Genomic DNA, 20,476 nt, shown 5'->3' on the forward strand with positions numbered 1-20,476 from the left:
CTTCATCTGGATGAGTAGCTTCTTCTCCCCACAATCTTTATGGAAGATCTTCTGAACAATAACTGCATCAGGAGAGAACAGATGCAACTGTTTGCATTGCCTTTTTTTTTTTTTTTTTCCTTATTTCATAGCAAAAAGTGCATCCCTGAGGTGGTTAGGCCCCGTGTCTGTTTTATTGATCCACGCCTTTGAGACTTTCTCACTGAATCCTGTGTGTGATTTGAGTACAGAACAGTAAACTGAAACTGTAAAAAAAAACGACACTGAAGCCACTGATAGTAGAGACTGTAGTTTGTTGGGATGCTGACTGATGGTTTCCTCAATGTTACATTTAAAGTCCCAGAGGACGCTTGTCGAGGGGGAAGCTCTTAGTTGTTGGGGATGCTCTGCAGATATGTGAGGATGTGCTGGATCTTCACCAGGCGGTCTTTGAGGCTGGTCATGGACAGGACAGACAGCTGGTACCGAGGGTCGATGGGCAGAACGGCCAGCAGCCACCAGCACCAAGCAGGACCGTTTGGAGTTGCCTGGACAAAGAAAATGGACAAAAACATTGTTAGAATCATCCGTCTGCTATAACTGATACACAGTTTTATTGATTTTGAGACCGTTCGGCTGTTCCTCTCAACTGTACCCAAATCAAAAAATGTAAAACCTTCAGTCTGACTTGCACATTTTTCAAGATCTGAACCGAAACAACATGCAGGCGCAACATTTTATACGAAAATCCAGAGACAAATTAGTCTGTGGCTCAGGTTTTCTCTTAACCTCGATTGTCATGTCTGGTGACAGGCTAGTTGGAAACTCAACATTACTTTCTTTTTCCAATTAGTGAGCACACCACCCTAAAGGCTACCTTGTCACACTGACTGACAACGGCCTTCAGTGTGGACACTGCTACTGAGTGGAGAATGCTCAGCTGAGTTCACAATCGCTGAGATGTTTAAACAAAGTCAGAGGGGATAAGACAAGGGGAGCGGCTTTTAATGTCTTTTTTTTGTTTTTGTTTGCTTTTTATTGTTTATTCAATGTTACATGACTGTGTTTTTGTTTTAAATGATGTAAAGCACTTTGAAATGCCTTGCTGCTGAAATGTGCTATACAAATAAGAATGCATTTCCTACATGTCCAGACATTTCTGTGCTTTGTAATCAGGCTGCGAGTGAAAGAGAGATTTTCAGGAGATGACAGAAAGGCTAGAAGGAGCACTGCATAGTTTCTCTTTTGAACTATGAACCTCAGGCTGCCATGAAATATGATGAGTCTGTAGAGAATATTGATATTTTAGCAATACCAGCCGCACTCATCGCTACAGATCATTTAAACTATGAACTCAATACTCAGTTTGGTTTTTCACTCAGAACAAAAAGGCTAGAGAAAAATGTACTTTGATTGCTCATCTTTTCTTATATTTTGGTTCATAAAACTAGAATTTATAATCAACTAAAATCTGCATCAGCAAGCCAACTCTTTCCATCGGTGCATCTCAATTTTTAAGACACTAGAAAGCATCAAGTCTTACTACAGCTCAGGCACAGCAGTGACTGATGGTTCATATTAAAGAGGCTGTACTCGTCTGCTGTAATATGACAGAGGCGTAATGAAATCCAGTCATCCACAACGCCATCGTCAACTGATCTCAACACAAATATACGTGTTTGAGTGAACTATAATTCGGAGGTAAATCAGGAGAAACTTATTTTCATGGCAACCTGGCATGTTCTCTTTGAAGTTGCTATTCGAGCAACTTTAGTTGCATAACTTCTGAGTAATGAAGTAAACCGGCCCTATGACTCTGGAATGAGTTCACACTGAACAGACTGTTCCCAGTAATCTGAAGCGGAAATGCGCTGCTGCATCAGTTAACAAATCGTTGCGTCTGTGTGATGTGGTCAACATGGACATGAAAAGTGAACACCTTACTGCAATTCAAGTTCTGGAAGGATTTTTGCAGTCTATCATTATAAACTCAAATTACACGGTAAGCCCTAAAACCCGCTGTCCTTCTGCTTTTTCAGTGTGTCTGTGTGTGTAGAGCTGGGAATTCTTTCCATAGCACCGTTGTGATGCAACGCAGCCTGAGAGATTAGCCATGAAGCAGCCATAAAGCTCTTTAGCCCACATTGTCAGAAGAATCTGCAGTGGTTGTCCAGAGAAAGGAGCTGTAATCCCTGCAGGCCAAAGCTGGAGTCGGAGCACAATACACACAAAAACTGCATTCCTAAGACCTACGAGGCTGCTGAATCTGTGTCACTGTGAGTGTTCCCAAAAGGCCATGCGTCATGAGATGATTCAATTCAGGACTAAAAACTCACAGTGAGCTTTGAGACTACAAGTACTAACAGCTTCACGAGCCCGGTGGCTTTCCTTCAGATACCAGTTGTTATGAAGTTCAAAATATGATCCTCCACCGATTCAATTTTTGTCTGAGCTAATAAGCAGAGAACACACACAAAAAAAATAATGACCACACTAAAATATGTATTGTATTGCTGAATTATTAAAAATTAGGTAATGTCAGCTTTTTTGCATGCAGGGATGACTGTACCTGGATATCTGGTTCTTGCTCTGGCATTGGTCCAAAGTGCTGCAGAATCTGGTTGTGGAAGCGGATTTTGAGATTTTGGAACCAGACCTGGGCCTGTTGATAAACTGCATCATGAAGTTCTTGTAGCTTTTCTAGTTCCTCTCTGTCCTCCACCTGAGGGGTAGAAGAAAAATAAGCTAAAGTCAACATAATTTTTGATTAGCTGAATGTAATGGACTGCAATTATTTTACTAGCTCAACATACAGGCACTCCCTAATAAAAAGAAAAAAAAACATAAATAATCCAGGTTTTTTCTGATGAAATTGCAGGAGAGAGATAGACTGAATCTTGCGCCAATAAAAACAAATGAGTTGCTGCACAGTCTCTACGACAATTTGAATTCTTTAACAGTTCTCAGTCATGAAAAATGTTTTTCATCATGTTCACACATTTTCATACAGTCATCCTTTAGAAGTCACTGTAATCTTTAAAGCAGGAGTGGGAACTTGTGGATAATACTTTACCCAACAGAAGGCAGTTTAATCTTGTGGCACTTTGACTATATTCGTCAATAACTAGTGCTGCCAAACAGGCAATATTAATATTGCACTCTTAACATTTTGATGTCACCAAACAAATATTCCAGTGTACTGTATTTTCCGCACTATAAGGCGCACAGGATTATAAGGCGCACCTTCAATGAATGGCCTATTTTAAAACTTTTTTATATAAGGTGCATAGAATAGACGCTTCAGTTTGGGTTGCCAATTTGTTCCGTACTCTATTATTACACATCCACATTTGTAAAGAAGTGGTCCCCCCGAGTGCTTTATATAGTAGTCTGCCCCAGTCGTTGTTTCACTCACGGTGTTGGTATTGCGATATTGTGCCCAACTGCTGTCTGGGTAACACAAACCAACCGACACGCTGCCGCCGCAGTCTCTGTTTCTCTTCCCTCGCCCCTCTGGCTTTAAATGTATTATCAAACTTTATTAACAAACCAGCGTTCTGACAACTATCCCAGCATGCACCGCACACTTCTTCTACGGGCGAAAATGAAGTTGGCAGCTGCTTACCKTAGTTGCTAGACCTGTTGTGGCTCAATATTGGTCCATATATAAGGCGCACCGGATTATAAGGCGCACTGTCAGTTTTTGAGGAAATTGAAGGTTTTTAGGTGCGCCTTATAGTGTGGAAAATACGGTAATATTTCTGGTATCAACAAAAGCTTGTTTACTTATCCCCGGGTTATAAAAGAGGCTTATAATTGGGTTTCTGTATGAAAATCCATTTTCCAGCTGATTTCACAGTCCAGTTAAAAACAACCCCGAGGGACATTGCTCATGTCAAACAAAATTTTTCCATACTTCTCAGTCCATCTTTAGCCATTAAAGTTTTTATTTTTTTATTCAGTTACTTCTATGAGCATGGAGCCAACAAAAACCAGAGGGTTGGTGGGCTTAATGGTTACTGCTGTTAGTGAATAGAATAAGAAATTCCGTTTTAAAGGTTAAATATTCCAAAAACTCTTTTTCTAGACATGGAAAATCATTCAATGAAATTTCAGAAAACCCTGCATAACTAACCAGAGTCCAGCAAGATATGACCAATGTGGCTCTTACCCTGGTGTCCTCCAGGTGCTCAATGTCTGCAGTATTGTAACCATCCTTCATTGCTCTGGACAAAACCCGGAAGCGTTTTCCTCCGATGGTATCGACCACGGAGCGACCGTCAGGGAGGAAGTGGACGCTCCTGACGATCAGCATGCAGCCATAGTCTGCAAACCTGAAAACATGAATACGACACTTCATTTTAGCAAAGTTGCAACTACAGTTTTTTAGGGGCCCTTAACGAACACTATATGATGAAACTCTTAACTGATGTGCAATCTCATGCTCAGACAGTAACGGCGGTGTGTTTACCCTTTCTGAGCATCACTAATGCACATCCCAAACTGCCGCGTGCCTGTGTCCATGCAGCGGCGGATCATGAGGCGATAACGTGGCTCAAAGACATGGAGGGGACAAGGCACAGTGGGGTAAGCCATAGTACAGACAAAGATAGGCACATTCTTCGTCAAGCTGCAGAAACAAGACAGAAATAAACGGTTAACATGTGTTCACCCCTCTGAATCTTACACTTATGACATTTAAATATGAACAGAAAATGAAGGAAAGCAGTAGATTCTTACTCGGACAACTCTCTGTTCTCCTCCAGGTGTGTTTTCGTCCTGTCCTCATACTCTTGACTGAAAAGCAGTTTGATCAGGACGTCCAAGACATTCGTCACTATGTACTTCCTGCATGCTAGATACTGGAGACGGCCAGGTATACGTTACCAACAAAAAAAAAATACAGGAAAGAAGGCATTTAATGTGACTTCTAAAGTATTCAAATCTTACCTCTCTGAGACTCTCTTTGCAGAGGGGACACTGGGGAGTGTGGTCCAAGCAGCGCTCCAAGCAGTTTTTACAGAAAGTGTGGCCGCATGGTGTTGTCACAGGTTCATAAAACAATCTGTATCGGACAGTGAGATGTTATAGTCAGCCTGCTGATCAGATTTATTGGGATATGGAAGTAGCTGTGTGTATGTGCGTGTCGGCCTTTACCTCATGCAGAGGGAGCACTCCAGGTCATTGGCGTCCAGCAGATCTTTAGGAACACTTCTGCATGTTTTTGGTTTGGCTGAATTAAGCTTGGAGCCTTTTGATACACCTTGAACAAATTAAAAATGTGCCATTTATTCAACTTTAATAACATATACTGCCTTGCAAAATACTAAGCAGTTATTTTTGTCATGTTATAATCTCAAGCTCCTATGTTCAGTATTTGAGTGATAGATCAACTTAAAATAATGAATAATTGTGAAGTAAAATAAATATTATCAAAATGTTTTTTATATAAAAAAAAATAAAAACCCTCGACAGTGTGGCGAAAAACTGTGCATTCTTCTTTGAAAAAGCTCAAGCTCTGAATGTCTGGACATTGATCGCAGAGTTTTGCCACAATTTTTAATTTGGAACCAAGTCTGGTCTTTGATTAGGTCACTCTAACCCATGTACATGCTTCTATCTAAACCAGTTTATAGTAGCTCTGGGTTTGTGTTCTACTAAAAGGTGAGCTAACTATGGTTTTAATCACACAAATGATTTAAAAACCAACCTTGTTTCTTATATTTGCTGCTCCCACTGTCCACCACATATGATTCGATGTCTGACACGGACAGCTTCCTCTTCAGCAGACTTCCCTTGTCCTGGTCACCCAGCTGAGGAGCTGAGCTCACCCTCTTCAGCCCCTCTTCACTGCTGCTAGAGCTGTGCATTCGAAGCGACTGCGCTCGGCTCAGGCCGGGCCGCTCCAGGCTATCGCATCGTTTCTGGGAGGCGACACAAGGTAAGATGTGAGATCGATTCTTTTAACTTCGAAGGAAAACCGATGCAGTATCGACACAATAACAGAAAGTTTCAGTGATGTAGCATCATCATTCAACATGTGGGTACCTCCTGGCCGTCCACTTGGTGTGCAGAGGCGGCACGGACCTGGTGTTGCTGCTGCTGCCTCTGACTGGGGCTCTGAGTCTGAGCTTCAGTCACAAGATGTTTGCTGCGCAGGTGGGGCAACGTGTTCTGTGTCGTTTCTCTCAGGCCCACCTTAACATTCTCATCAGCCGGGGAGAGGAGGTCACACAAGATCTGCAGAAAGATTCAACTCATCAACAGAATTCAAAGATGGTCAAAGACGGCAATAACCAAGAATCTTTTGGCACACAGATATAATTACAAGTCGGCCAGGTAATGAAATGAGCAAAACTTTTCTCTAAAAGCAATATTTCCAGGGTCTGGCTTATGACCACTGACACAAGCACAGATGGTGGCTCTTGGGCCGCCTTTGGTGATAGTGAGAAGAAATTGTAACATACTTTGGCGTAACAAAGAAAAAATGAAGAAATATACGGGGGAGCTGATAAGTAGTCAAAAAGATGAGCTGTTTAACTTCTGTGAGGTTTGTTTAATCGACAATGTCTGAAAAAACAGCTGCAGGGAGCAACAACTCAAGAATATCACAAATAAATTTGATAGGATGACAATAAACCTGAATAATCTGCTTGTCGCTGCTTATGCTACAGCTTCATTCTGGGAATGTCATAAAACCACGCTCTAGTTCCCAGTTCCAAAACCAGTGAGATTTCCTGACTAGTTTTTTTCAGTTGTGAGATTATCTACAATTAACATTTATGCCAGCAATGTATTCTTCCATATTTTGTACTTGTGCTATAGTGAGATAGATTTTACCTTTGCAACACACCTGTAAAAGAAAAAAATCTAATCTCTCTACATCTAAAAATAGTCAAATTAACAACAGCCTCATTAACCCACTTATGAGTGAAAGCTAACTATTCTGAGGTGATTATATAACTATTGCATGAGAAACTGAACTTGGGAATAATTGGATTTTGGTCAATGACTCCCACAAGTCCAATGTCCTCTACTGCAGATACCAATTTCTAGTTTTAATTTCATTTAATATGGTTTTCTTTTGCCCATGCCCCACTTCTCAAACAAGTTTCCTGAACTTTTGCCAGGTAGTTTCGGTTCAGAGTGTGGACTGAAAAATATACTCTGATTCCTCAGCACAACTTAGCCAGGGAATAATTGTGTTTTTCTGAAAACGCACGAGTCAAATGTGTTCCACTTATATAACTTCAATGCTGTCTGTATCCCTGTCATTAAGGGGTACTAATGTCATTATAGACAGAGTCACAAGACCTGACCCACTAACAACTTATGTAATTCCATGACTGACCACAGACGCTGAAATCAATTTTAAATATTTACAACTCAAGTCCAAGGTTTTGATATCCCGAATCATCTAAGAAATGTGAAGCTGAATCCAAACTTTTGGTTCCCCTTCGATTTTAAAGATGAGTTGTACTGGCTATTGACTAGCCAGGTCAATAGCAACTGGACTGACGCATAAATCCATTGACAACTTTCTAATAGACGTGTGTGATCAAAATCCTTTTCTTAGTCTTCATTTGTTTTCTCTTTAAAATTAATAAAGAAACTGCACCTATCAGATATATCAATAAACACTTTTTTTATATTAATAGAAAATCCATTCATTCACTTTTGAAAAAGTTAATCAGCAGTGGAAACACATATCTGAACATCTCTATTCATGACCTAAGTAGAATATAGTTTAGGTTTTTAACCCTGGTTTATATTTTAAAATTTATGACATCATCCAAATGAATTGAAATAGTCACTTGTATGTTGTAGTTCTGAAGAGCAAAAAGCCATTTTCATTAGCAAACCAGATGATATATTATTACACTTTTATCATTTCTTTTACAAGCTCCTCTCATAATAAGGATGCTTTTCTAACACTGTTCTACATATGTTCAAAAGCCTTTATACAGCCACAAAAACAAGCAAGAAATGCTCTAACAGTATTAGCCATGGTGATCTAGTGACCCGCCTCAGTAATCATGATATGCTCGGAAACTTCAGGAAAACGCTGCTGGTTGTGTTTTATGAAAGATGTCCTTTCATTCTAAGCACTTTGAAATACCAACATGCCTTTTTTTAATATTCAGTTTAAATGGTTTTTATGTAGTTATTCCTATACAGAAAATCTCAAAATTGATCCACAAAGTCAACCTTGCATAACAACCACAGTGCTCGAATCTTTCTAGCGGTCTAAATAAAAAGATTCACGTAACCCTAACTCTTCAAAGTAATGAAGTAAAAACGAAACGAAGGCCAAGGCTGCCTGGCACAGGACAGGCGGACTCCTTTAACTTACCAGTAAGACTTCATGACCCCCAACCTGATTTAAAATCCCCAGCCTGAAAACTGGAACAAAGCAATCAGCTAAATCTCTTACCTTTTCCACTTTTCTTTTAGCACCTGGGAAGTCCTCGTCGATAGTCAAGCAGTGGAGGAAGACTTGGAGAGACTCGTCTACTTGACCCATTTCAAGCAGCACCATAGCTTTCCTGAACAGAGCCTACAAGAAGTCGACACGGAAAAATTACTTTCCACCCAGTAAATTGTTAAAACTTATTATAAACACACACACACACAAAATCCATACATATCACATGGCAGATAAATGCTGTAACCTATAAATGAAACCAGCCTGTGGTCTCCTACCAGTGGCGTAATAGTTATTAATAGTTTTGACCTTAATCTTATTATTCAAAGCTTTAGTTTGGAAAGACCTTTATTGGCCATGTACCTCTTTTATAACATATTTACAATGAAACAAGCAGCACAAGTATTTAAAGATTACACCAGAAAAACACCAGAAATAATTTAAAGTAAATCAGAAAATTCAGACCATGCTTAATTACATTTACTCACCTAGTCATGAACCTTCAACAACATTTCACCCGTTTTATTTTGTAGAAACAAACAACATGAAGACTTCATCTTTTTAAACTTATTTGCAAAATGCAGCTTATTAGCTTGGAATCATAATTCAATGAGAGGACTATGTGGCACTGGCAGATTGTGGCTTTACAGGTAGCAGGCCTAAATACTGATTTACTTAGTTTAGCTTGAAATGGTTTTTTAAGACAAATGAAAGCAAGTCAGTCTGTGTCTGGTACAGAGTTCAGGCTGTGATCAAACAAAATAAGAGAAAAAAGCAACAGCTGTCCTTTTATGGTCATTTATTCCTCATAGGTTGAGGAATAAATGACCACTTTACATTTTGGCTTTGAACAGCAATGTATGAGTAATTCGTTTGTTCTTGAAATATTTAGTTTCAGTTTTCAGTGAATGACATACTTCAGCAGAATAGCTGGACCTGGAACAGAACTCTGTGTCCTCCAAAGCCAGTTGGTACTGTTTGAGAGCCGTGTACGCTTCTGCTCGAGAGAGACGAGCCAAGGTCACGGTAGGATCTGCAACACAAAAAATGTTGCCTCTGTCAAATACACAGTTACTGTAACCATTTGAGAGAAACATACCATTACCAGGAGTTGGCTGGTTACCGAAATCAAGATATATTACTGATGCACTGGTCAGTCGGTCGGAGATTGGAACTGGTCTATTTTCCCTTGATCAGCACTGATGAGTGATTGGTGGGTCACACACTGAAAAATCTGCTTTTTTTTCCTCTCACAAGCACTATGTACTGCAAGAACATTTATCAGCCAATGCTAAGTAATGATAGATTTCCCTGTAAATATACAGAATATAAAATTCTGTATAAAGTTTGCATTTCACGTGGTAAACTGAAAGTATGGTTTCAAGGGTTTGACTAGTCGTACATCAGATAACCAAAAACCCCAAATCTGACACCAGCTAATGAATTATCTGCAAACCCAGAGAAAGAAAAACAGATTGCATAACCCCTGACAGACCAGCAATAGATCAGTGGATGTGAGTTTCTGTAGCAGAGCAGGGCGGAGCCTCTCTACGTGTAGAATCATTTTGTAAGACACGCTTTCATTAAGCTGTCAAAGTATTCAAAACAAACTGCTGTGGAGACTGAAATTAATTGCTTGACTTAGCAAACCTGAGACTCAAACATGGGTAACATGGGCAAAAGTCTTTTTGCAGAGCATGTCTACTAGTTAGTCATCATAAGGTCAAGAAGTCAACAGTATCTTGATGTTTCCATTCTGCTCTGTAGGTTTTCTTCTGCAGCACTATAGGTTATACAACTCAAAGTTCAACACAGTTTCAGACCTAAAGACTCTGCACCTTGATCGATAGCTTCCTGATAAGAACAAGTAGAGAGATTTAAAATCTCACTGAGAAGGGCGATGTTATGTGGCTTTATGCTTGTGTGTCTATTTGCCAAGTCCCTCTTTTTAAATAAATAACATGCAGCTACAAGTGAGCACGAATCTCAGTGTTTATCAACAGGTATCATGTTTCACTGGGGGTAGTTTCGTGAATTCTTGCAGGAATACAAAGTTTCACTTTTTCTTTACAGAATTTACAGTTGGCCATTAACAAAACCATAAAAAATACTGTTATATAATCTATGTCTTTCAATAAAACTGAACGCATCACTCTGAAGGAGTTATTTTACTTATCATAGGATTGAGTACCAATGTAAAACACACTCACCTTAAAGGGCCTAATATAATAATGAACAGTGTAATGTGCACTATTGCTGGTGAACGTTGACAACTTATTACACATAAGCAAATAGTTAATAAGTAATAATGTTTTTTTTTAGTAGGGTTCACAGCAAAAAAGAACCTTGACAACAATTATCAAGTCTGTCAAGCTAATGGAAAAAAAAAACTGATTTAAAATTTTAATACCGACCAAGTTTTCTGAATAAGTTGCTTCTACAATATATCTGCCCTTTTAGCAATGACAACTTAGTTGAGGTCTCCTAATGACGTTTTCACTTCTTCACCTACTGAAACACTTTTGTGAGGCATTATATTAGAGACTTTAAGAGCTTGAAAACATAGTACTTAAATGATTACTTAACATTTACTGCAACTTAATTTTATATAACTACTATGAATAACCTTATATATTGAAATATGTATTGTACTTTCAATACCCAAAATGACATTAAGTAAGATGCCAATCATTTAATTTTGAACATTCATTAAGTCATTGTACTGTTCATTTTAACAACAATAACCTTTATTGTGCAAAGCAGACTTTAATTGTCCTGTTTTTATTTAGGTTTTATTTTTCCTTTACTCATCAGATGTTTATAAAAAATAAAAATAAAAAATGTGACAGGTTTCCTTTATTTTCATCGAACAGCACAATGTGGTACAAAAGGTTATTTTCTGCCTCTGTATGAATCTCCAGATTTATCCCGGATATCCGGGTCCAGAATTGTTACATTCATTTCTTTCTAAACCATTCATGAATACGTAGTTTGTAAACGGTAAGGACAATTACAAAATAAAAATGCCCTTCCCCCTTTTCAGAAGTTACAAAACCGAACCCATTGAAGTGTCACGACCTGCCTTATGCAACCTACTCCTACCGCGCATGCTCAGTTGTGAAACAATTTCGTAAGCAATGCCATGCAGACTTGAGGCAGCAGCAAAACATACGGAGTCAGCGCAAAGTATTTTCAAAATATTGGTCAGTAGACCTCACACCGTTTATCCCCTGCGACTGCCTTAACGACACACTGCGTTATGGTGCTAAACGCACATGTGTGTAAAAGTTGTTTCAACGTTGAGACGCATCATATTTCTACCCAGACACACCTTTTTCTGATTTCTGATAAAGACTCACCTGAGCGGAGAATATCGCTCGCTAGCGACACAACTTCGTTGTAGCGTTTTCTTTTACAGGACGCCTCCACTTCTTGTAATGTTTTGAACTTTTTCAGCTCGTCGGGGAACCATTTTTCTAAAAGTCCGCACAGAGCTACGTTGGCTTTCTCTTCGTCCCCAACAGGCTCGTTGCACAGCCTACACTTGGATAGGAGGCACCGCTGTAAACATCTTTTACAATATGAATGTCCACAAGCTACGGTCACCGGCTCGCCTAAAAAGCCATGGCAGTTGGGGCAGTTGAACACCGCCAAGTCCTCGGATTCCTCTGCTGCCTCCGGACTCCGGCCCGCTGAGTACTGCGGCCCGGGGGGTTTCTTCTTGAAGTTGCGGAGAATACCGTCCACAAAAGTGCTTAACTGCTCAGGACGCACAGGTCCGTAGCGCATTGCCGCTGAAAACCAGTCGATGGCCTCCTTGAGGCAGTCCTCAGTAGCCAAAGCGTTGCCTTTCTGTAGTATAAGTTCATGGTGGCCCTCCTCCTCCTCCTCAGCGCCGATAAAGAAAGCGCTTTTCTCATCCGCCGTGTTCGCCACCTGCAGTTTTAGTGCCATGACAGCATTGAAATGTTTTGTGAAATGCTATGTGAACGTAGGCTTTCTTCTGTCACCGTGTTTAAACATTTCGATAGCTGCCTCGATCCGTGGCAATGTAATGAACGGGCTTTCCTCATTGAAGCCCCGTTTGTTACATAAAAAAAAGGGCAGTCACGTGAACAGCAGTCTCGCTCCGTGATTGGTCAGGAGGGGCTGTGTTACAAAACCTGCGCAGGAAAGTTTCATAACCTCGGAAGAGACGTAATGAAGTTGATAAAGTGAGTGTGCCAGGTATTATATTCCCTTTCGAACCTCAACATTTCTTAAATATACTTCAATTGTTATACAAACATGAAATATCACTCTTTTTAAACTCACCATTGTTGAAATACTGCAGTTCTTTCTTGAAAACCCATTCATAAGTCGTTTTGTAATATGATTTTGTAACACCCTCCTAATTTATTTATTTTTTCTGAAATATATGTAAAATTTCCATTGCGTAACGTACCTCATCCTCCATCCTTTCTTTCAACAAATCTTCCACAAAATCCTTCAAATGTACTTGCAGTAGCTCTCAAGAATATCCACATCCCTGAATTTCATAACATTTTACAAATTGAAGGAAAACATGTACATCTGTTAGACAGAAAAATAAAAGCAAAATGTGAAAAAAACCATGGTTGCATAACATTGCTCACTTAAATTATTACTTTGTCGAAACAGCTGTTGATTCAAATTCAGCATTCAGTCTTCTTTGGCAGGGGTTTATTTATAATCTATCTGCATCTTAAGTTGTTGTTATTTGCCAACGTTACCTTTCTAATTTTTTCTATATCTTTTGTCCATATAGCTCTGCAGATTTTCAATAGATCAGGACTCTGGATATCCTTCTTCTGACTGGTAACTTTGTACATTTGGCTCATTTTTAGCTCTTTTTAAACACAGCTTGATTGAAAGGATGCAGATGTGGAAAAATTGAGAAAATCCAACTAGAACAGCTGAATTTTATTTCCAGGTTATCAGATTCGCTTAAACTGAAGAAGTATGAAATTCCGAAAATAAATCAGAAGGTGCCCCAGCAAAGTATTACTTAAAGAATGTGCATGCAAATATATGCTATTGTACCTTTTTATTTATTTACTTACTTATTTATTCATGAGATTTTTCACTTAACAGGTTTGTTCGTTTATCAGATACAAATTTGTGATGAACGTAAGGTGACGTTATACGTGACAAAAGATTTTAAACGTTTCTAAATGATTTACCGTGGTCTTATTTTTTTACATCACAAAACCCCTTTCTACCTGAATTTATCTCTCTTTCTAAACATTGTCACTGATTCTAAAGTAAGAGACTTTTGAATATACATGTAGTAATTTAGTATGAAATTATATATAACTGAGCATAGCTCTGACTACATGGCAGTTAAGTGCTTCTAATATAATCTTAACTTGTGGTTTTGGGATGAATTTCTTACAATAATCTGCAAGGGATTGACAGGGGATGCAACTTTGAGATAATTCATCAATGAAATGTTGAGTAATTGGTGAACAAATAGTTTGAAAGTGTCAGGTTACCAGTTGGATAAAAGATAGAAAGGCAACTTATTCTCCACCATGTTGCGATGCTGCACAATAGTGTTCTCCTTGACCATCCTCCTATTTTGGGATATACATTTTTGTGTGAGATACCGTTGCAACCTAGGACATGAAGAGAGAAATAATAGCAAAAACAACTCTTAAAATTGGTTTGTGCATTGGTTATCAGCTTCATTTTCTCTGACGTCTCTAATGTGCTTTAAATCCCAAATTATCAGGTTTCTAGAACATCCTTCTTTTTCACATGCAAATAAAGCTGAGACTGAAGTAAATGTACCCAGGAAATCTGACTGGAATAATTTATTCAGATCAATTTATTTGTTATATTCAAAAAAGATTTTTTAAGCAGTTTTTGCTTAGTGGAAAAAACGAGTACTTGTTAATGTTTGTTAAAAAAAACATTGGTAATTCATTTTAATAAACTTGGAGAAGAGAAAAAAAAATTATGAATGTGTTACTTAACTCTTTAAAAGGGTGAGAGTTGATTTTATAAGAGTGATACATTTCAGCTCTCACTTCCACTTTCGTTTTGGGATTCATATAAAACACAATTAATACTGAAAATTTGATGTTTACTATATATATATTTTTTTTTGCGGTATGGTTTAAAGAAGCACATTATGCATGACGTCTGGACCATAAATATTATGCAGAGACACTGCCCTCTAGTGGTTTCCTGCTGCACTGCAGTAAACGTGTAATAGATGCTGCCTTCACTGAAATTAATCCTTCTGCGTCAAACCAAACCAAAAACCAGCAGCACAAAGAATAAAGAATAAAATATTCCTTAAATACAAGTGAATCTAAATGGGAATAAACCATTCCTAGGAACAAAACGACTGCTACATGCTACAAGATGGAAATGGCAGATATAAATGCTTACAGCAAAGCATGGACTTTCAAATTTTAGTTATTTAAGTTCTTTGTTTTCATGTTATTTCAGCTAAAACAATCAACTGTTGAAATACTGAAAGGCTCAAGTTGATATCTATTTTCCGTTTACCTTTTTACAAAGAAAATACCAAGACGAGGCTTTCTAATTCAGTGGAAAACCACAACAAACACTGTTCAGGTGAGGTGAAAGCTGAACTTTCAAAACACTGAGTATGACAAAAGAAAAAGCAACACAGTGCAAGCATTTGAAAACACTACTTTTATGGTGGGACGTGATGGTGGCAGCAACATGCTGTGTGATTGTTTTTTCCAGTAGAGACAGAGAAGTTAGTCAGAGTTGATGGGAAGATGGATTGATTTAAACAGGTTAGTTAATACTGTTAGAAACCAATGTTCAGATCAAAGCATATTTGTTTTAGGATGGCCCAGTTGAAGTCCAGATCTAATTAAAATTAATGATACGTAGTTAGATGTGAAAACTGATATTCACAGAAACTGTGGATCACATCTTTGGGAGCTTGTGCGTTTTTTTGTTAGTTTGTTTTGTTTTGTTTTTAATGAAGATGATGTACATAAAATCACAAAAAAGCATATTTGTGGTTGCAGCACAGTTCAGTATGAAAATGTGGTTTATGAGTAGTAATGATGAGTACTTATGAAGTACTAATTCCAAAGCACTTTACACATTAAAATAGTGTAAAGTGAGCTAAATGTGCAGCACCCCAGACCGAATTTATATGGTACAACCACGAGAGGGCAGCATGGAGCTATAAAAACAAACCTAGATTGTGATTTGCCTGAAGCAACTCAACACAGAAGATTAATATTTCCTTCACTTCTGTTTTTTTTAACTGTTCAGGCAAAACAATACTTTTGTCAAGGAAAAGGAAGCTGTGATTCTGAGATAATTATGGAGGTGATCAAAATATTCCGCAGTGTTTCCGTCCATGCCAACTCTACTCATTCAAAATGTCTTTGTGGTTGTTTTTGTTTTTGCTTTTTTGCTTTTTCAAATAATGCTCTTTTATTTATGATATAATAATTGTGTCCAAACCGTTCAATTTTTTTGTGAGAATTATGAAGGTGGGGTTATGGCTCTTTTGACAGTTTTATCTTGCAGAGAACAGACAGTCAGATCCATCTTCCTGAGCGCAGACACTTTTTGGGCAGCCTTTGGAAATGTCTGAAACATCGAGCCATGACAAGGAATAATATGAGCAAACACCGTGACTGAACTTTCCTGTGTTGACTCTTAAAATATAATCTTATCACAATGGCATACCGCTCCTGTTACCACAACAGTACCACAGGTCATCCATCACAATGTTTTACGCCACACTGGATATATAATACTTTTTCCTCCTGTATTTGCCATCTTTATTATTTTTTAGATTTCCAGTGCCATGAAAATGCAGTTGTGCTCTTGGAGATTGCTTCCCTTTTACTTTTTTGTTACTTGTCTGTCATGCTTTTAGATCATCAAACCAATATCAGATAATAAATACAAAGAAACCGTTTCAAAGGTTCTAAAAATGTATCCAAATCAACCCGGTTCTATGTGGAAAAAGTAGTAGCACAGCATATCATCAAATAAGTTTGAAAATCTTTTCCAGTTATTGTAAATGCTTAAAGGCAGTTGTTGCTTTAGGAGTCAATCAGATTAGTGAGCGATGTTGGTGTGGATTGCTTTATTCCCATAATAAATAAAATCACGAACCTTTGTTATGCATCTACTTAGTTAATTCTGATTGATGTTAAAATTGATTTAACGAGCTATAACATTTCAAGTATGATGAAAGAGAAAAAAATAAAACAAATGTATTTGTTACAGGGGTTTGGGGGAGTTGTGCTTTATTACAGCTGCCAGGTGATGTTGGGTCTGAAAATTGTTGTTCAACTTATTACAACAAATGACAAATGGAGGATACGTGTAATGGTCTTTAAAAAAGAGAAAGCACCGGCTGAAGAACGTACACATTCATACGCATTTATCAATGTGGGAAACGTTCTGCGACAGATTCTCAAACAGCAGTGCGGGAACGCAGCCCTGGCGCTGACTCCTGGCTTATCTGGAGCTGTGTAATCTCTGCGAGGTGTTTGGGCCGCTCAGGGGAAAAGCACGTACACAACCCCAAAAGGAAAACATGCCAGTCCGAGGGAGAACAGTTCTCCCTGGAGATGTTTACGTTATTCAAAAATGGGATAAAATCAAGCCTGATGAATGTTATTATGGTGGCTGTGGGTTGCGACTACTAATGCAAGATGCTTACTTAGGATAATATTGAAAATTACACGGCACTGACGAAGACGATTTTCTGAGTAAATGATTGCCACATAACAATCACAGAAAATCCTTCAAACTTAAGAGCAATGATGTTTTTTTTTTGTTGTCTTTTTTACTGTGTTTTGTTTGGCAGTGTAGCAATCAGAATTATCAGCAGTGTAGAACTGATGCTTTTCTAATGTCCTGTAAACATTTAGCCGTTACATCGCAGTCACAATGTGGGCGACTTGGGAGAGTACAGTAGTCATATTGCGATTGGAAGGTAGTAGGTATAACTCCAGCTTTCTCCTGTTGAGAGCAAGGAACAGACAGTTTTTGAAATGGGTAAATTCCCCTCTGGTGTGTAAGGTATGTTGAATAAGCATTTCCAGGTTTAAGGAGCATAAGGTCTACAATGTCTGGGTAAGATTAAATTTCCTGATATATTGTAACACTTTCCCAAGTGGTTAAATCAAACAACTCAAAATTGGCAAAAAGGTCCCTCCTCACACAGTTAGAGCCCCTCTTGCTTTTGCCACATGACTGCCTGGCCTCTTGTTAAGCTTCTCCGCTACAGTACAGCAGACCCCACAGCGTTCTGATAGCAGAAACTTATGTAAGAATAATAATTAGTAGTGAGATCACTATCCTCCTGGCCTCTCTAGTCCCATCACAGATTTATTGGCGTGGAATGGAGTCAAGTCACTTGAGATTTACGGCGTTAAGGGTCAGCGAGAGGGAAAAGCTGGAGTTGGAATAAGCTGTGGTTTAAATGAGTGACTGGATAATACTGGAGGGTAAAAAACAGGCCAATGGGAAAAAAATAAAATAAATTCTCTGTGGAAAAGAAAACAGCCAACAAAGGCATTACTTTAATACATTTAATAGTGCACTTTAATTAACCTGTACAGAAATAATATTAATAAAAAAGATAAAACACATTTCTGTAGCACAAAGTTTACCATGTACAATAAAATAACATAAAATGATACAAAAAACACACATATTTGAGGTATAAATATATTGGCTTTAAATTAACTGTCATTGTCATAGGTTATTTGGCAGAGACACTGTTACAGGTACAAACTGGTTGGTTATAAACAAAGGGCTTAGTGAATTAATTACACACTGAGCACGAACAGCTTGGACAGTCTCCTATCGAAGAGCGTCGGTGCTGGAAGGAGTTACGTGGGCACAAATCTCTATAATTACTTTTTAAACACAGCGAGACAATAGAGTGAAAGACGCTTACGCAAATAGATTTTTATCCTTCTTGTGAAAAAGACACATTCAGTCTCCCCTCCTCTTTACAGTAAAACCTGTAAAATCCCCACCTTTATAAAAGGACATTTTCTCTCTCTCTCTCTTTCTCTCTCTCGTCTTTCGTGTAACTGGAGGTTTCAGTTGCAGTGAGTTGTGTTTTCTGTTCTCTTGTGCACGAAGAAAGTGGAACATGTATAGTTTTTAATATATTCCTAATAGGATAGAATTGCAAACAACAAATAAAAAAAGAGAATGTGAACTGTGCTGTTTTTGAGACTAAAACAAACATTGATGCCTTCTAGGATGACCTTTAGCTTTTTTCTTTATTTGGTCCATTAAATCTGTTTTTTATTTTTATTTTTATATATATATATCTTTCTGCTGTTCTCTTTAAAGTCACTGATGAACTAACTTTTGGCACCTGCAGGGAGACTAAACCCGCCTCGTGAATCTTCACAAACAAAGATCAGCTTCCACATAAAACCCATGACTCACTCAAATCCTTCTGGAGGGGATTGCAGTGACTTTTATCTGTCAGTAGATGAGATCCCGACTGATCGGTCCTTTCATTCTGGTGAGCCAGCCACCGGTCCTCCTCCTCCTCTACCTGCAAACACTAAAACCCTGCGTGCAGTCGCCCACCTGTCATCCCACCGTATCCTGTCTTTTGTTTCCACTCAGTCTGTGGATTTGCATCTTTCCTCACCCACACATTCATTCATCAGCTCTTAATAACATCTGCAGGTCCTCCTGTGCTTCGCTGTAACAGAGAAGTTGGTCAGAGGCGACGTGCGGCGGACGGCCACGTCAGCTTTTTCTGACCGGAATACTTAATATGTACATGCTTTCCTCTGACTGTAAACCAACGCGACAAAATATGCACTTAGCATTTGTTGCTTTGCACACACCCGCACACACGAGCTCATGCATACCTTGAGTCTTCTTCGCTTCTCAGAAGCCGTATCATCCCTTTAGATAAAGTCAAAACCACACATTCCGAATCAACAAAACAAAACGTCTCCAGTCCTCTCAGAAGTCCCAACAAGACCAGTTTAGTAAGTCTGTTTTGACTCTGGGGAAAATGGAGTCCTTGAATCCGGGCTCCATACTTTGTCTTTTTCACTGTGAACATGACGACGACTTGACTCCATCCAAAAGTTGCAGTCCCAAGAATTTTCCGTGGTCTGAATTGCACGCTGCTTGTTTATTTATCCATGGAAACGGTGAAGGAGTCTCTTATTCGCGCCACCTCAGCAGCACACAGCTGTCCGTGGAGTTTATTGTACCACTCTGGGAAACGACCCCTAACAAAGAAGAAAGAGATTTAGCGTTAGGATGACGCAGCTCTATGAAAATGTTGCCGTATTTAGTGACAAGCTTGCTTTAGTCAGAGGTGCACCGATCAGGTTTTCTATAGGCTGATATCAATTTTTGGGTTTCATTAAAGGTCTGAAGTGATGAGTCCATTTCTAGGATTCAGATTTTTTTTCCCCAATAGAATATGACAAAGAAAACATGAACACTATTGTTCATAATCTTTGATTGGAGATTAGTTTTAAATGCGTAAAACAGTGAAAGCATTTTAAGATTAGTTATGCACCAAAGCCAGTATCCCCAAATCTTATCTAATTTTTTTTACTGAATTCAGAAAGTACATGTTGGTAATTTTTTTTTTTTTTGGACTAAAAATGGAAGGAGATTTTAATTTTGATGCATTTAATGATAGAGGATTTTTTTTTTTTCCAGTGTTTGATTCAGCCGATTCTGATCTCATACTGATTGGTGCGTCTCCAGCTATGATCACCCTGGGTTCTGTGTAAGCCACTAACCTGAGGTCAGTTCTGGAAATGTGCGTTAGTCTGGATTTGTTGGTTCCACAGGGTTCTATGTAGTAGCGTGAAGTGAGCACATTGACGCGGACACCAACCACTGGCACCCCTTCGTGGTCCACAGACGTAGATACAAGTGCACACGCACCTTTTGGCAGGTCCGTGATCCATGTTCTGACAGTGATAATCAAAATATTTTGCATTAACTTTGAACTAAAGTAGAGAAATTTTAGAAAAAAAACAACAACAAAAAAGCAAGAAAGCGTGAGTTGAGAAGAAAACGAGTCTA

The 20,476-nt window shown here is 38.7% G+C and overlaps 2 protein-coding genes and 1 long non-coding RNA gene across 5 annotated transcripts in view; 1 reads left to right on the plus strand and 2 right to left on the minus strand.

Moving 5' to 3' along the window:
- Positions 1–101: 101 nt before the first annotated feature.
- lonrf1 (LON peptidase N-terminal domain and ring finger 1) lies at positions 102–12,462 on the minus strand. Its single transcript, XM_008413482.2, has 12 exons — positions 11,764–12,462; positions 9,322–9,437; positions 8,414–8,536; positions 6,028–6,219; positions 5,690–5,903; positions 5,137–5,242; positions 4,930–5,044; positions 4,720–4,841; positions 4,451–4,609; positions 4,151–4,313; positions 2,549–2,701; positions 102–527 (listed from the first exon to the last, which is right to left on the minus strand). Exons 1-12 carry the CDS (start codon positions 12,356–12,358, stop codon positions 369–371), a joined length of 2,217 nt encoding a protein of 738 aa, XP_008411704.2. The 5' UTR covers positions 12,359–12,462; the 3' UTR covers positions 102–368.
- Positions 12,463–12,532: 70 nt separating this feature from the next.
- On the plus strand, positions 12,533–14,214 carry LOC108166530 (uncharacterized). The gene is made up of 2 exons (XR_001776894.1): positions 12,533–12,618; positions 13,191–14,214. It is a non-coding gene; the product is annotated as an uncharacterized LOC108166530 (long non-coding RNA).
- Positions 14,215–17,962: 3,748 nt separating this feature from the next.
- dlc1 (DLC1 Rho GTPase activating protein) overlaps positions 17,963–20,476 on the minus strand; it is a 76,507-nt gene continuing 73,993 nt past the window's right edge. For all 3 annotated transcript variants that reach the window (XM_017306348.1, XM_008413543.2, XM_008413551.2), the window contains 2 exons: positions 20,188–20,361; positions 17,963–19,662 (listed from right to left, as the gene is read on the minus strand). In XM_017306348.1, the coding sequence (XP_017161837.1) occupies positions 19,563–19,662; positions 20,188–20,361 (274 nt within the window). In that variant the 3' untranslated portion in view covers positions 17,963–19,562. The remainder of the gene's footprint in view (positions 19,663–20,187; positions 20,362–20,476) is intronic.

This window comes from Poecilia reticulata, linkage group LG1, assembly GCF_000633615.1.
Source record: "Poecilia reticulata strain Guanapo linkage group LG1, Guppy_female_1.0+MT, whole genome shotgun sequence".
Classification (NCBI taxonomy): domain Eukaryota; kingdom Metazoa; phylum Chordata; class Actinopteri; order Cyprinodontiformes; family Poeciliidae; genus Poecilia; species Poecilia reticulata.

Bases quoted from the DNA above. Each gene is read 5' to 3' on its own strand.
- lonrf1 (XM_008413482.2), bottom strand. From the start codon at position 12,358: ATGGCACTAAAACTGCAGGTGGCGAACACGGCGGATGAGAAAAGCGCT. The intron at 9,438-11,763 runs GTGAGTCTTTAT...TTTGTGTTGCAG, and splicing joins GAGCGATATTCTCCGCTCAG to ATCCTACCGTGACCTTGGCT. The intron at 6,220-8,413 runs GTAAGAGATTTA...ATCTTTCTGCAG, and splicing joins CTAAAAGAAAAGTGGAAAAG to ATCTTGTGTGACCTCCTCTC.